Below are 15,151 nucleotides of genomic sequence, written 5' to 3'. Positions count from 1 at the left end.
TCAAAATGGCCACTCCCCAGTGTACTGTATGTAGAGGGTGGAGAAACCCAAGGCCGTCAGTGCAGTCACCAGTACAGTCAAGAGCTTCTGCCACCACTGGCAGCGGTCCATCTTCTGTTCCAGCCTGGAGCTGTTAGCCATCTACTGAAAGAGCTGGGGGAGGAACAGAGGGCACCAACAGCAACCGGGGCATATTAATTTAACATTTAAAGACGTTTTCCCTTCCATATGGAACACGACCCAGGTGAAGTATCGGACCTTTTTCAGACCACAGACTGACTTCAGATGGACTTGATAGATTGAAAAGCATTTCAGCAGGCAAAGATAATAGTAAATATGTAATTGTCCTACTGATACATTTGCATAATAAGGATGTGTGTGTGTGTGTGTGTGTGTGTGTGTGTGTGTGTGTGTGTGTGTGTGTGTGTGTGTGTGTGTGTGTGTGTGTGTGTGTGTGTGTGTGTGTGTGTGTGTGTGTGTGTCAGTGTCCGTCGCCTGAGGTCACAACTCACCGTGGTGTGCTTGTCTTGGTAGCCATTGGTCTCCATTTTGTGAGACCTGTCAGTCAAAGGGCTAAGTGCTGACTTGATGCCCTCCAGCATGCGACACCGCAGCCTGAAGTTAAAGAAAGTCGAAGACCATTGTTGAACAGTCCCTGCACATGCGTCCTCGAGGCCTTGTTGCCTTTGGTGACAGTCAACAAACCAGTACTCATAAAAACTGGTTTGAGTTGCGTTCTGTGTGTGTACAATGGATGATGCTACCTGTGCTCCATTATTTTAGCCTTTGGAACGCCCTTCCAGAACTGGGCGAGTTCTGTGCTCCCCCCACCGCTACTTGGCTCCATCTCAGCAGCCATGACTAAGAAGCGATCCTGAGGAGAACACAGGAACCCTGAGGGCCAATCAGAGAGGAGGGAATTCGACCACAAACAATCAGAGGACAGCAACAATTCCACATGGGCTAGTCCTTGACCTTCTCAAAACCTGAATGATGGGTTTGTATTACATAGAGACAGAGGAGATGGAAGAATTAGGGCTACAATATGTAGTACCTCCATGCAGGGACACAGTGATTTCCATACTCTCGCCCGCCCCACAACTGCTACTGCTTGGCTTCACCCTGTACTTCTCTGGGGCTGTGGTCCGCACCTGCGGCAAAACACAAACAACGGTGCTCTCATACAAGTATATTGTAATGATGCAATCACACACTTAAAAAGAGCAACATGAGAACTGACCTTGAAGGCCACTTGGTTTTTGGTGACATTATTAAGCATGATCAGACATCTCTTCTCACCCTCTCTGTGGCCAAAGCACAACTCATCATCAGGACTGGAAAGAGAGAGTGAGAGTGTGGGAGCCACATATCATCTCCGTCTAGCAGCCTCAGTGTAAACAGTGGCCTCATAACCTTGAAAGGTAGTGTGAGGTCTGTGGTTGGAAACTGTGTGACTCAATACATTTTGGAAGTGCTTACACTATACTGTGTGTATCAGGGGAAATACACAGAATCCAAAGTTAACCTGATATAGAGTAAGGTGCCTTTGAAAGTGACGGTTGGCCTACGGGATCCTTTCCATCTGATGGAGCCATCATTGTCCCCATCCTGTGCCAAGTATACCTGCCTCAGACAAATAGAAATAAAGGACACTAATGTTACTGTTACTGATATCATTCAACGCACTTATGAGATTCGAAAGTGTAACAAAGCTCATTATTAAAACCAAGTGGCGTCGTAAGGGGAACGAAGGACAACATTTCTGGTTCTGAGTGTAGGAGAGCTCGGCTCCAGGGTGTCCTTGGCCTCCAGGTCATCATCCTTTGACTCAGTGTCATCCTCTTGTCCAGTCTCTGATATGGGGTTCTGGAAGACGTCATCAGGCAACGGTGGGTAACTGAATTTGAATGGGTCCTGGGAGAAAATCAGAAAAGAACTCCATAGTAAATGCAATGCATTTGTATTACATCAATTATTTATCAATGTAGTATAACGTACTGATGATGAATTCTGGCAAGGTGTGTGTGTATACAAAATAGTATTGGTTTATGTACTGTATGCATGATACCAGCAGATGGAGTTGTTTGTATGCATGCAAGTACGTGTGTGCGCACATACACAGTAGCTTTACATGAGAACATGGATGTATGACTCTTGTATGTCAGTCATGTGTCTGTCTTGTGCATCATATGCACTGCACTGAAAGTAACGTGCACGCATGTTGTCATGTTAGCCAATGGGCATACACAGATGTTTTAACATCTGCATGTGCTTATGTTCTCAGTAGATATTTGGATGTATGGGGGTCATTGTGACCATTAAGTGGTAAGTTACACACAGTTCCTCCCAAGTAGGACGCGAGGTGCTCCCCATCAACATAGATCTGGATGTCACTCTTGGACACAAACTTCAGCTTGTCGATGGCGTCTTGACTGAGCATGTCCTTCACTATTTTCAATGCCGCTATATATAGAAGATGGAGGGAGTGTAGTTAGTAGTATTGACTGCAACAGTGACATTGAGTGGAAGCATAGCATTTTCTTCTTTAAGTGACTCACCATTCATGATCCATGGCATCTCGTACATGAGCATTTTGGCTGAAATGAAATAGAACACATAAATCATAACACAATTCATTTTACATTCTCTGTAGGCAATAAAGGCATGCAATTGGGTTCACTGAGTCCTTTTACACTATGGGACCAAATGCACCACCAGATGGAAGCCACAGGCGGCTGGTGGCAGCTTAATTGGGGAGGATGAGCTCATAGTAATGGCTGGAAGGGAATAGATGGAATGGTATCGAACCCATGGTTTCCATGTGTTTGGTACCATTCCATTAACTCCATTCCAGCCATTACTATGAGCCGTCCTCCCCTCAGCAGCCTCCTGTGTTGGCAGCACACCAGAAGAAAGGGATTTTTACAGAGCAATCTAGGGTAATACACTTGGAAGCAATTGATTATATATTTGATCAAATCCATGTCCTACAAGAGAAAAGAGAAGAGAGAATTCCTATCGTTCAAATAAATATTTTCAACAAATAAACCAATAAATCTTTCAACCCGGCATGTGAGGAGAAACTTATTTTGAAAGCACACAGCTGTACTGTATGTCTCCTGACATATTTTGAGCCCCAAGCTAAGACATGACTTAGATTGGGCAACGGAGAATACTTTGTCTCAACGTACTCCAGACAATGCTACTGTTTATACCATCTTATGCTCCTAAGAAACCACTTTAGATAGAAAAATGGTATAATACATTTAATAGTCCGCATCGAGTACTTCAGAGATTGCCATCTACTACATGTTTGTGTTTGTCATGCAAAAGGGGAATGAGAGGAGAGCAGACATCTTACAACACAGTTTAGACCCACTTCGGACATGTCAAAGATCACGGTGAGGGGAATCCCTGGTTCCCGCCGGGCGTAGCTCTCCAACCAGAAGGCCACGTACCTTTTCTTCTCCGTGCAACTTAACCCTGAACCAGACTGAGCAGACAACATACGTGTAAACCTCAGTGGCCTTCAAGGCAGATACCCAAATAGCTCAAAAAGACAAACTGTAATCCACCATACAAAAATTCAAGATTGCCAATCCCAATCCTAACTTGAATTGTGTGTGTACCTAAATCAGGAAACTACAATCTGAATAGTGAGATGCATAGAAAAATTATCACAGCACCCCAAAGAGGATGAGGCTTTTACAAGCGATAAAATGAGGGTGGCCATAAATTAGGTCTCAGAAACAACATTTTCACAACAGAACCTTCTTGATTGTCAGTGTTTAATTATTATTATTATTAACTACATACACAGTTTGTTGCCTTCTTTATCGTAGCGGTGGAGATAATGCATGCCAGACTCAAATAGAGACTTTTGAACAGAGCTTTCATGATGTCTGGAAGACAAAGACATATTAAAAAATGAATCAAACCGGACTATCAATGCTGTCTATAATAATAATAATACATCATTCTTACATATTATACTTATATAGCGCTATTCATTACAAAAATACATTTCAAAGCAGGAAACATCTTATCAACACCATCATGTTCAACCAGTGGAAGTTTGTGAGCAATTTGCAGAATGCACAATAACAGGGTATGTGTCCTAGCCAAGCTATTCTACTGTTCTTTGTTGGAGCTATATATTCATTAATACAGCTATACATTATGTATCCCTGTAAAAGCAAAGGTCAAATCCACCATTCAGTTTGAAATCTTTTCTCCACTTAAGACTCTCATCGATCATCTTCAAGGTGTCCTCCACCACAAAGTGGCGCCATTCCAGATAACCAAAACATCATCCTTCCATAACCTGTCCACATCCCTGGAGTCATACTTGTCTGATGAGTCTGTGGGAAAATGGATGACACTCACTATTATTACTCTGTGCGTTTGTGTGGTACATTGAATCCAGTTGAGCTGCAGTGCACTGCTTCTGTCTTTAAAAAAGTGTGTGATAGTTTCAGGTTAAAGTACTCGACTTATGATTGGTATGGACAACTATGCAGCGTCAAAACAGTGGCATATACTGCACCACACACACCTGGGTTGATATACACTTCAAACGGTGTAAATGCACATGGATTTCAGTGTTCTCGGGAGAAATGTTTGCTGTTGTTGCGCAATCCTACTTTAGCCTACTTGTACACAAACAGCTGTTCCAGGACTACAAGTAGACACCAGAGCGCTCACCTTGTACATATTCGATACGAAATCGTTTTCTTGTTTCCTCTATGTTCTTTTGAATGTCCTGTATGAGAGGAAATGTTTCAAAATATCGCTAATTCTACAACTAGCATGTCAACTTTTACTGTTATTATTAGGCTTACCTGCTATGATATAGCCGATATTGCGCCTGTCGTGCTCAAAAGACAAGAAACCAAAACCAATTGGTTAGGATGTGTAATAAATACCATTTAAAATAACACAAGCATATTGCTATTACGTTGTTATAACTAACTTCTTTCTAAGCAGGGTTTCTCACAAACTCATGAGCAGAAACTGAGACCCACACATAACCAAGGACAGAGGGCTGGCACAGACATTTCATAAACACTGATAAGAAAAGGGTGCTTGGGTCCGCATTTCACGAGATAATGAGACACACACACATACTCAAGGACAGAGGGCTGACATAAACCTTTCATAAACACTGATTAAATAGGAACATCTGCGCACACACCTAATCTCCTGTTTTAGCTGAACATTTGGTAACAAAGAACTTTTGCTGCAAGACTCAGAAGGATGACGCCCAGCTCATCAGGACCAATCTGAGAAGACAACAACCTGATCAGGACCAACCAGAAAACCAGATCTACCAGACTCAACCTACTTTCTGTCCTGTATAAAATGTCTATGTATTTCTGTTATCTGGGCTCTGTCTGCAGGTTCCTTACGAGCTGAATGAACGAGTCCATGCATGCTTGTATCAGATATCTTTACCTCTGAATAAAACTGCTTTTTATTATACGAATATCCACCCTGTCCAGAGTCTCTACTTCGTCTCAGTTCTCCAGTAAACTTGTGATATCAACAGATGTGTACCTGACGCGCTGTCTGGGAGGAAGTAGACCATGATGTTTCAATATGTCAGCTGTTACAGACAACTAACAGACAAACTGACACTCCAAATGCTTAAAAGCCACAATTCCATTTCGACAGTCTGACCCTGCCACGTTGATTGGTAAAGGCAAAATGGATGCAATGATTGTACAGTATGAGGTTGGATAGTTTACAACATATTTTGTAGTCAAAATTATAATGACAACAAAAACAAACGATTTAATTTGGACTACAGCTGTAGCAGAGCACATGCATCACGCACAAATTGCATATAGAAAATATTCGCCACCTGTGTGTGTGTGTGCCACTGCCAATTGCCAGGTGAACTTCTCTAGACCAGAGTTTTACCAAGCTTGGTCCTGGGGCCCCCCATTACTGCACGTTTTGGGTTTTGCCCTAACGATATACTCAAATCACCAACTTGCTCTATATGTATTCGTTTGAACTACTATCCACTAGGTGGCACCATGTAGTCGTGAACTAAATATACATATTTTTTTCTCCCAAAGGCTTCTGGGAGATTTTATCTCCTGGTTCTTGGTTGCTTTATGCAGCGCGTGCGTTTGTCATCGCTTGGGTGTACTGCACTAAATGAAGGTAACGAACTATATACGTTATGTATCGTGCATTTATTCACAATGAGATACCGTCTATAATAATGTTATAGCTATTGACGTGTGAGGATATATCTATTTTATTTCTGACTTGTGTCTAACCGCTAGCTGCCTCCATCTTTGTATTGATATCGTTGTTAGCTGCTGATAACTTGCTTGCTATGGCTTCCCTGGAGCTCCTATGCTAGCCAGCTAACGTTAGCTAGTACTTGTTTTGAAATGAAGTGTATTATGACCACAATGCATTTCCTTTTATAGACAGTAGCTGCGATCTAAACCACGCTGCAGGAGAAACACCACCATGGTAAGGTGCCTTTCTAGAGTCAAGATACCACATTAGACCTTTTTGGTTAGCCTTGCTCTGCACTTTTTGGTTAGTTTTGCACGTGAACGTTGATGAAACAATGTATGTTGGTTGGATGGATGTTATCAATGAATCATGGTGATAACAATGTCATCCATCCTCTGTTGTCCTGGACAGGTGGACCATGGTAGCATCTACTCCTGGTTTGCCCACCCTGTGTATGGCCACTACTGGCAGCATTACCAGCAGGCTATGAACTGGCACCAGAGACACAGGCAGGCCTACAGAAAGGCCTGGGAGGCTGCCTATGGGCCAGGTTACCCCCAACAGTACCCCACTGCCCCCCAACGCTATGCAGACTGGCATGGGGGAGAGAGTGGGGGGAGGAGGGCAGAGGAGACGGTCGCTGCTAAGGACCATGAGGAAGAGGATTTGGAGGGGGGCACAGATGACGAGGAGGGGGACGGGGAAAGTGGCTCGGACAGCGAGATCGAATGTGATGTCAGCAACATGGAGATCACAGAGGAGCTGCGCCAGTATTTTGCCCAGACTGAGCGGCACAAGGAGGAACTCAGTGAGTGTGTGTGTCAGTCTCTACATCTAAAAGTTCCACAATGAGTGTTAATAACTCTAGAACCCCCTGACACCACAGTCATATGGTTTTTTGATTTTATTGCTGTATAAGTAGACAACTTAAAGCACCATTACAACTACATTTAATGAATTATGAAGTATTCTGAGGCTGACTTTAAAAGCCTTGTGTCTTGTGTTCCTCCCTACAGAGAAGCAGCAGCAGCTGGAGGCGGAGCAGCAGGATAGTTACGTGTTGGCCGACCAAGACATGCACAGAATATCCTGGCACGGCAGGTCGCTGCCCCCCTCTGAGCGGCCGGGCGAGCGCCGAGGTGCTGAGATGAAGAAGCTGTACGGGGAAGACGCGGCAAAGATCCAGGGCATGGAGACGGCCATGCAGCTCACCTTCGACAGAAACTGTGACAAGAAACAGCCCAAATACTGGCCCGTCATCCCTCTAAAACTGTAGCTCCACTACGGACATCTATCTTCTTCCAATGGAGCTCCCCCACACACTGCTCCAGTCTAGACAACCCCCTGAAACATAGAGCTGAGAAACTGGGTCATGTTCATTAAGGAGGAAACTGATTGAAATGGAGAGGTACTACCTGCAACCTGATCACAAGTGCCTTAACATTCCCCTCCTCTCACCATAACATCTTATGTCAACCAACATTTTTGGGGGAATTTTGTTTCTGTCATTCTTAGCCAGTTATTTCTGTTCTTCTGGTTTCACAATGAAATTACAGAATCATAAGATGCAGGCAGAAGAAGAGGACAAGTATACACAATTTGCATAAATGTTAAAGCTCTCCCAGCAAATTTAGTTTTCAGACTCAAAAGTTAATCTCTTTTTCAGGCCACCTGTCAACGAGCATGGTTTCATATCCAGGTAGCCTTCACTCTATGATCCTCTTATTGTTGTCGAGGTAGTTTTTTATTCTTTTTATTTTGGGGGATTTCTTTCCTAGTTAATTCAACCCTAAATGAAGAAAGATTGCTGCTAATTTGGTTTCACTAGATCGTTTTGATTTCATCGTCTTCAGACACTGCTTAATAGCCTCCGACTCAATGTTTGTCTGCTTCTTTCTCAACATTCAGATGGGTTGTATCTGCCTCAGCGTGCTCAGGTAGAACAATGTGTTGGTGACTTCCCGTGTGTCTGTTTCATATCAAAATCGTAAGCTTGTTGATATAGTTTTGAATAAAGAATGTTTATGATGAATTGAAACTCTAAATACGTTATCAGATTTGAAATGTCAAATTCTGTGTCAGTGAGGCTAATGATCATTTATGGCCCTGTAAATTGAATCTTGGTACATTGATTTAATTGGGTCTGTGTTCTGTTATATATGAGAATCCAGCCACTGAGTGGATTCTGGCATAGTTGTAGTGAAGGTTTTGGCCTGATTTTTTTTTTAAGCAACTTCACCTAACCTTAGTCTTACTGTCACAGGAAACCAGGTGGTCCAACTGCTAGAAAATAGGCCAGCACACAGAACCAGAGTTAGGTCTACACACGCTTGACATTTACAGTGAGGTTATGGTGCAACAAACCGTTGGTGACGTTCTGTGTCAGGGTAGGAGTTGCAGAGGTCTTCCGTCACCTGGCATTTCACTCTTAGCCCACTGGCCATGGAGGCCAAGCCAAGAGGTCAAATGTGATATTTTATAGATACTTTCCTCCCCAACCATAAACACTGAATTTACTTCAGTTGTCACCAAGTTTATTCAATTTTACAAAAACAACAACATTACTATCCAGCCGGTATCACATCCGGCAGTGATTGGGAGGCGCACAATTGGCCCAGCGTCGTCCGGGTTTTTGACCGGGTAGGTCGTCATTGTAAATAAGAATTTGTTCTTAACTGACTTGCCTAGTTATATAAAGGTTAAATACAATTTAAAAAAATACATCAAGAATGTCATAGTAGAGATCAAAATATGTTGAATGCAATTTTGTTGCAAGCATTAGTAAGCTTTTCTATTGACTAAAAAGGGCCCAAGGCCCAGCAGCGACGTCACTCACCCTTCCCCAGTTCCTACGGGATGGGGTGCATTGATTTCGGGGAGAGCTTTCGTGCACTGGTGCTCCAGCGCGCGTCCTGCTGCCCTGCACGAAACAGCTCCCCGCTTGCAGAATTTTTTGACACATCGCACCCGCCAAGTACTGAAGTTCTACGAAAGTAACACAATGGGTAGGTGCAATTATTAATACCCAAATACTTTCCTTTTCGTTTCTTCAACTGGAAAAGACATGCCTACTCAATATGTCTTTTTTTTTGTTACTTCTTCATACTTGGGTACGTTTTTAATGTCAAAGCAATAGTGTTCAACGGGTTAGAGTGCTCGATTTAGTGGGCACATAGACGTCGCCTACAAGCACAATCAATTGACAAGATTAAGGCGATGTTAAATGGATTTTATTTATGGTGGCAGGTATAAATTATATCTGAACTGCGCTCTCATTGTTCCTTTGCCTAATCTAGTCTACTGGCTAATGCATGAATGCTGAGCATTTTCTGTAATTTGGCTGATTTTACGCAAAGACAATAAAAATAATAATCCAATAAACTAATAGGTTTAAAGAATATAGTGACCTACAGTTACTAAATCGTTTTTTATTGTTTTGTATTCTGTATTATATTTAATATTATATCAGCTTTTTCTGTTTACACTAATACATGAAGTGAATGCGGTGACAGATCGTGTCTGTGTGAATCTGGGTGCACGTCCTCGTGTGTGTCCTGGCCCCTGTTGTAGCCCAAGTGGATGGGAAAGAATTCAAGTGATCTGTCCCAGCTGTGGCCTTGGAATAATTAATTTAATATTGGACATTCTCCGCTGTGTATCCATGGGGTCTGATGGCAGACTACTCTCTGCCCCAACAGAGCCTGGGGATATTCTCGTTGTGAAATTGTTTCTGCTTGCTGTGTGAGCGCTGATGCAATGAATGAGTTTGACTTGTGACACTGACTGACTAATCAAAAGGGAACCATCGCGCTCTACACTGACTGACTGATCAAAAGGTAACCATCGCGCTCTACACTGACTGACTACCCATGAGGATCTCACTTATTTGTCACTGCCCTCTCTGTTGAATGGAACCCAGATAGCATTGTTTCTAGCCATGTCTTGTCATTGTTTCAGCCTTGGTCTGTTGTTATGGCTGACCGTGACAGATTTGCATGACACTGGCTGATTTCAGCTTTGGGTCAGAACCTTTAACACTCTGACCCAAGGAGGCAGTGACGTCAGCCAACCTCTCCAACAAGATGCCATCTCTCTCTTTGCTCTCCTCTCTGGTTGGTTAGGAAGCTGTTGAGTTACTGCTTCATGAAGCGCTTCACAGACAGAGATGGCTCCAGTTGGCTCATTTCTCTCCCCTGAAACTATTCCACAGGTACTGTAAATGAGAATGTGTTCTCAGTCAACTTACCTGGTAAAATAAATGGCCATTGTTTATTTAACTAGGCAAGTCAGTTAAGAACAAATTCTTATTTACAATGACAGCCTAGGAACAGTGGGTTAACTGCCTTGTTCAGGGGCAGAACAACAGATTTTTACCTTTCACTCAGGGAACCGATCTAGCAACCTTTCAGTTACTGGCCCAACGCTCTAACCACTAGGCTACCTGCTGTTGATTGTGAGTTGAGCAGCGAAGAGCCTCTTAAACACACACTTGACGAACACAAGCACAGACACACACACACACACACACACACACACTAGGTGAACTAATGTAGGATATTTGGGTAAACAGAAGACCGGAGCAGAGGTCTTACTCCTCTCTCCTCTCTTACTCCACTTCTCACTGGTTTCTCTGGTCTCTGAGGCGGAAGATGGAGGGATCGTAGAAATGACTTGTTGCCAAAGCGACACCTATGTATGCTGGGAGTTTAAAGGCACCATCTCAATCCTGTTATGTGTGATCTAGGGAAAACTCATGTGCGTGAACATACACACACACATACACAGGCCAAGCATGCCCATTTGTAGCCCTGTCAATCTTTCTTTCCATCTACATGGGAACTATAATGATGACGATACTAACCTCCCAGGACTGTACGTTCTCTCTCCTGCAACATTACTTATTATTGGCCTCTGAGTGATTGCTGAAAAGGATTCCTTTGGAGCGACAGGCTAGGCGCAGGTGCAACATTTGAACATTTTCTTGGGTGGTAGGGGGGCGGATTGTTTTGAAGCAGAGGCCCTGGTCATGTGACCCTGGCTTCCTGGGGGATATATGAAATGGGGGGTGGGGGGGGGGGGGGTACCTGCTGTGGGGATGTGATGTGACATCATGTTGAGCTGCCTGCAGTATCTGGGCCAGAGGGATTACGGGGCTAGTCAGATAAAACAGTGGGTGGCGGGGTGGGAGGGCTGGGTTAAGCATGTCAGCAAAGACTGGTGAGATATTGTGAGTTGTTAAGGGAGACCCCACACTCCCGCCTCGATTTCCATCCTCAGCTTCTTGGCTTTTGAGCTCTCTGACTAGAAGATGTTGCACGAGATAGACAGGAAAGCAAAATGCATTAATGATCTGTTTTATCAAACAGTGGTTGCTTCTCGAGAGGAGAGTTGTGACCTGTCCCCTGAGATATTCAGACACGTTTATCCAAATGTGTCTCCATTCCTGGGATCTCAGTGTTTGTCTTGGAGTCTCTTGAACCCTCAAACTCCCCTCCCTATATGACTCCCCTCCGTATGTAACTCCCCTCACTTCCCCATATGTCTAGGGATGGATGCTGGCTCAGCAAATTGTCGGCCCACACCGTATAGTTTAGCCAGAGTTAAGGTGAGGAAACTATAGTTGCAGGTGTTTTCATTTAGGCAGCGTCTGAGAGCCAAGTCAAACACGACCAGCAGAGTTTGCATGGATGTACATGTGTGAGTGCATGCCATGTGTGTGAGTGGATCTGTATGCTCTAGTTAAACTGTGTGGGGAGTGAATATGAGCAGGTAAGGTTGTCAGCAGGATTGGGAAAGGTGCCGCCAGAACCTACAACTCCCCCCGTTGATGTTAGGTTACTAAGGATTAACTCTCTCCAGCATCCACGTTCAGAGTCCCTGATGAGAGGGAGCTAGGCGTCTCCTAAGCGACCGCCAGCGTAGGGGCGGGGCGAGAGCTTGCAGAGAATGGCCTGGTGGGAAAGTGGGTCATCCTGCCAGATTACGTCCCGTGTGCCCGACTCTGTCCTCTCTGCCCCGTCTAACCAGGGGAGCAGAATAGGAGTCGCTGCTGTGTCACAGCCCTCCATGTCCCCCTAGTCCCAGCTGTGGTTGACTTAATCAGAACATCCATAGGCACTCTCCCAGCCAACGTTTCCCTTTTACAGGGAGCAAAGTCAATTAAAACGGCCAGGATTAGACTAAAGCTTCAGCAGGAGGCTCCTAATGCCCACTCCCAGATAATGTGCATTGTGTATGTGTGTGTGTGTGTGTGTGTGTGTGTGTGTGTGTGTGTGTGTGTGTGTGTGTGTGTGTGTGTGTGTGTGTGTGTGTGTGTGTGTGTGTGTGTGTGTGTGTGTGTGTGTGTGTGTGTGTGTGTGTGTGTGTGTGTGTGTGTCTGTATTAGGTTGCTGGTGTTTGTGATCAGTCGTCTGTGTATCGATGAAACTCCATCCCCACCCGATAGGCAGTAGACACACATACCATCACTGGACAGGTTGCTGCTATCCCAGGTTAGTAGGATACTAGACTCAGACGACGGTTCAGAGAGGGTTCAGGAGTCAGACAAGGGCGGCCGATTGGTGGAAACGCAGTAGGCTGGAGTAGGGTGACCTAATGGGGGTCATGAGAATCATGGGAACTTGTTCAAGAACATGCGTGTCTCTCAAATTGCACCCTATTCCCTATATACAGTAGTTCACTACTTTTAGAGCACCATTAAATAGGGAATAGGGTGCCATTTGGGATGATGCAGATGCATGCAGAATGCCTCTAGGGGTGGTGTGCTTGGTGCATTGAGAAAATCCTGTTGTTTTCTCTCCTTTTCTCTAATGGATGGAGAGTCCCGCAAGCGGTGGAGGGGAGGCAGGTCTTCAGGGGCTTTAAATAACTCTGAGAGGGAGGGAGACAGAGACAGCTTGAGGCGTAAACAAAAAAACATGACCGTTTGTTCTAAAGCCTCTGTCTGGGTGGCCATCCACTAGCTCTGGGGAGAAGGTCTGTAGACGATGCCATAAGTTGAACTGCTGATGGCCTAGACAGAACATCCACCCACAGGGTTGATGATATCTGCTGCTGTTTCTTTTCCAAACTTGACTAGACGCTCTTTACAGCCGTCCATATTTAGCTCGGGATTTCAAAGATTTGCACTTTATTGACTTCAGCTGTCGGAGAGAACACTGAAGACGTGTCCTAGGAACCGATAGCATCGTTAGATTCATAGATTTCAATCAGCTATGACTGTCATCATGTTGACATGTCACCATAGCAACAGCGATTAACATCCCCTTGGCCTGACATAATCTCTCTGAGTCGATATTTGAATCGACTCACATGTTGACTTGTAAAAGATCGGACCGATCCATTTTGCCAAGTCAGACACACATACATATCCTTTAACGGTATTGGTTAAGTTTTGTAAACCGATTTCCAAAATGGAGGTGCTTTGGGAGTGGGACAGAATTAGAGGACATAACTGCAGTGTTGTTTCCAGGGACATCAAAGGGAGGCCAGACTGTTCCTTTCTCCCCATTAACTCCACATCGGAGGGCATAATGGAGCCGTAATGGCCTCATTACTGGGAGAGTGACGACCCCATTGTGGCTCCAGCGGATCTAGTTCCTCTCTGTTCCACAGTAATGAGGAAGGTGAGGCATCCCGGTCCCGCTCCTTAATTCATATTCAGAGTTTTTTTTTAAATATTATTTTGTGGTCATAAGAAAGTAAGTAGTCATTTCCTCTGAGGAATTAAAGGCACTGTTCCATTGTTGAGCTCTTTATAAAGGGAAGCCACGTGGAGGACATCTTTGGTTCAGTGCATTTTCTGGGACATAGAATGAGTCAGCAAAGACTAGTGATCAGGGTGGCCTGATCTACAGAGAGAGAGTTAGTTATTGGCCTGTCTAGATCGCATTTGTTAGTCCTTAGTGGATAATTCAGTCAGTATACAGGATGCAGTCATATGGCTACAGAGGATTAATATACAGGGATATTAAATCCCTCCATTCCCCAATGTCCCTCCCAACCACAGACTAACCATAGAAATGTAATAACTAGAACAGCTGTTTTTGGTATGACACTATGGTCAAGGATTCTATGATTGGGGCTGATAGCTACTCTACTTGACCAAAGCCCAATGTCTAATTCTGCAGGAGATTTCCAGAGAGGATATACAGTATTGGCTTGACCTGTTATATCTCCTAAATTGGAACAGATTGGATCCGAACCTCAAAGTGTGTGTAGTGTGTGTAGTGTGTGTAGTGTGTGTGTGTGTGTGTATTATGTGTGTGCAGGAGGAGAGAGTGCCAGGGCCCACTGTATCTCATCTTCTGGACAAGTGCTTAATCTGTGACCCAGCATAAGGGATTATTGGATGTGGGGGGAAATGGACCCTGAGGTTCACCCAGGAGGTTTGCTGTTTGCTCCCCCTCTATGACTATTGGTTTAGATGGTGTGTGTGTGAGGGGGGGGGGGGGGGGGGGGGTTGGATGTCTATATGTGCATGTGTGTGTGATGATATTCAACCTTCAGGAGCTGTAGTGTTAAACTGCACTGCCCAGTGCTCAGCTCAGATAGCCAGCCTGAGCCTCCATGTGAAGATTTTTCCACCACATATTGGACCCTCAGAGTCTGACTCCTGATGACATTCTGTAAAACACCTGTGTGTGCTCTGAAAGCCCCTTTCCTGGACAGTTTTGTGGCTCTGCTACAACAGACAGAGCACTAGGCTTTGTCCAGCTAGACAGCAAGCGTTTGAGCTGCATTAGGCCACGTGCATCAGAATTAATACCTTATTTAAGAGGATTCGGGGCAGATGGCGTCCCTTTGTTTGAGGATGTGTGTGTATTAGAAAACGAGCTGAACAAAAGTACACAGAGCAAATTAATTCAAATTAAATATGAATATGTAGTTCTGT

At 44.4% G+C, this 15,151-nt stretch overlaps 1 protein-coding gene and 1 pseudogene across 1 annotated transcript; one reads left to right on the top strand and one right to left on the bottom strand.

Moving 5' to 3' along the window:
* Positions 1-5,587, bottom strand: LOC120033213 (annotated as a pseudogene).
* Positions 5,588-6,089: 502 nt separating this feature from the next.
* LOC120033388 (gem-associated protein 8-like) lies at positions 6,090-8,319 on the top strand. The gene is made up of 4 exons (XM_038979718.1): positions 6,090-6,171; positions 6,447-6,492; positions 6,670-7,066; positions 7,275-8,319. The coding sequence occupies exons 2-4, from the start codon at positions 6,490-6,492 to the stop codon at positions 7,532-7,534; spliced, it is 660 nt and encodes a 219-aa protein (XP_038835646.1). The 5' UTR covers positions 6,090-6,171; positions 6,447-6,489; the 3' UTR covers positions 7,535-8,319.
* The last annotated feature ends 6,832 nt before the right edge of the window (positions 8,320-15,151 follow it).

This window comes from Salvelinus namaycush, chromosome 40, assembly GCF_016432855.1.
Source record: "Salvelinus namaycush isolate Seneca chromosome 40, SaNama_1.0, whole genome shotgun sequence".
In the NCBI taxonomy this organism is placed as follows: Eukaryota; Metazoa; Chordata; class Actinopteri; order Salmoniformes; family Salmonidae; genus Salvelinus; species Salvelinus namaycush.
The sequence above is the reverse complement of the archived record's forward strand: the minus strand, read 5'-3'. Positions and strand labels throughout refer to the sequence as shown.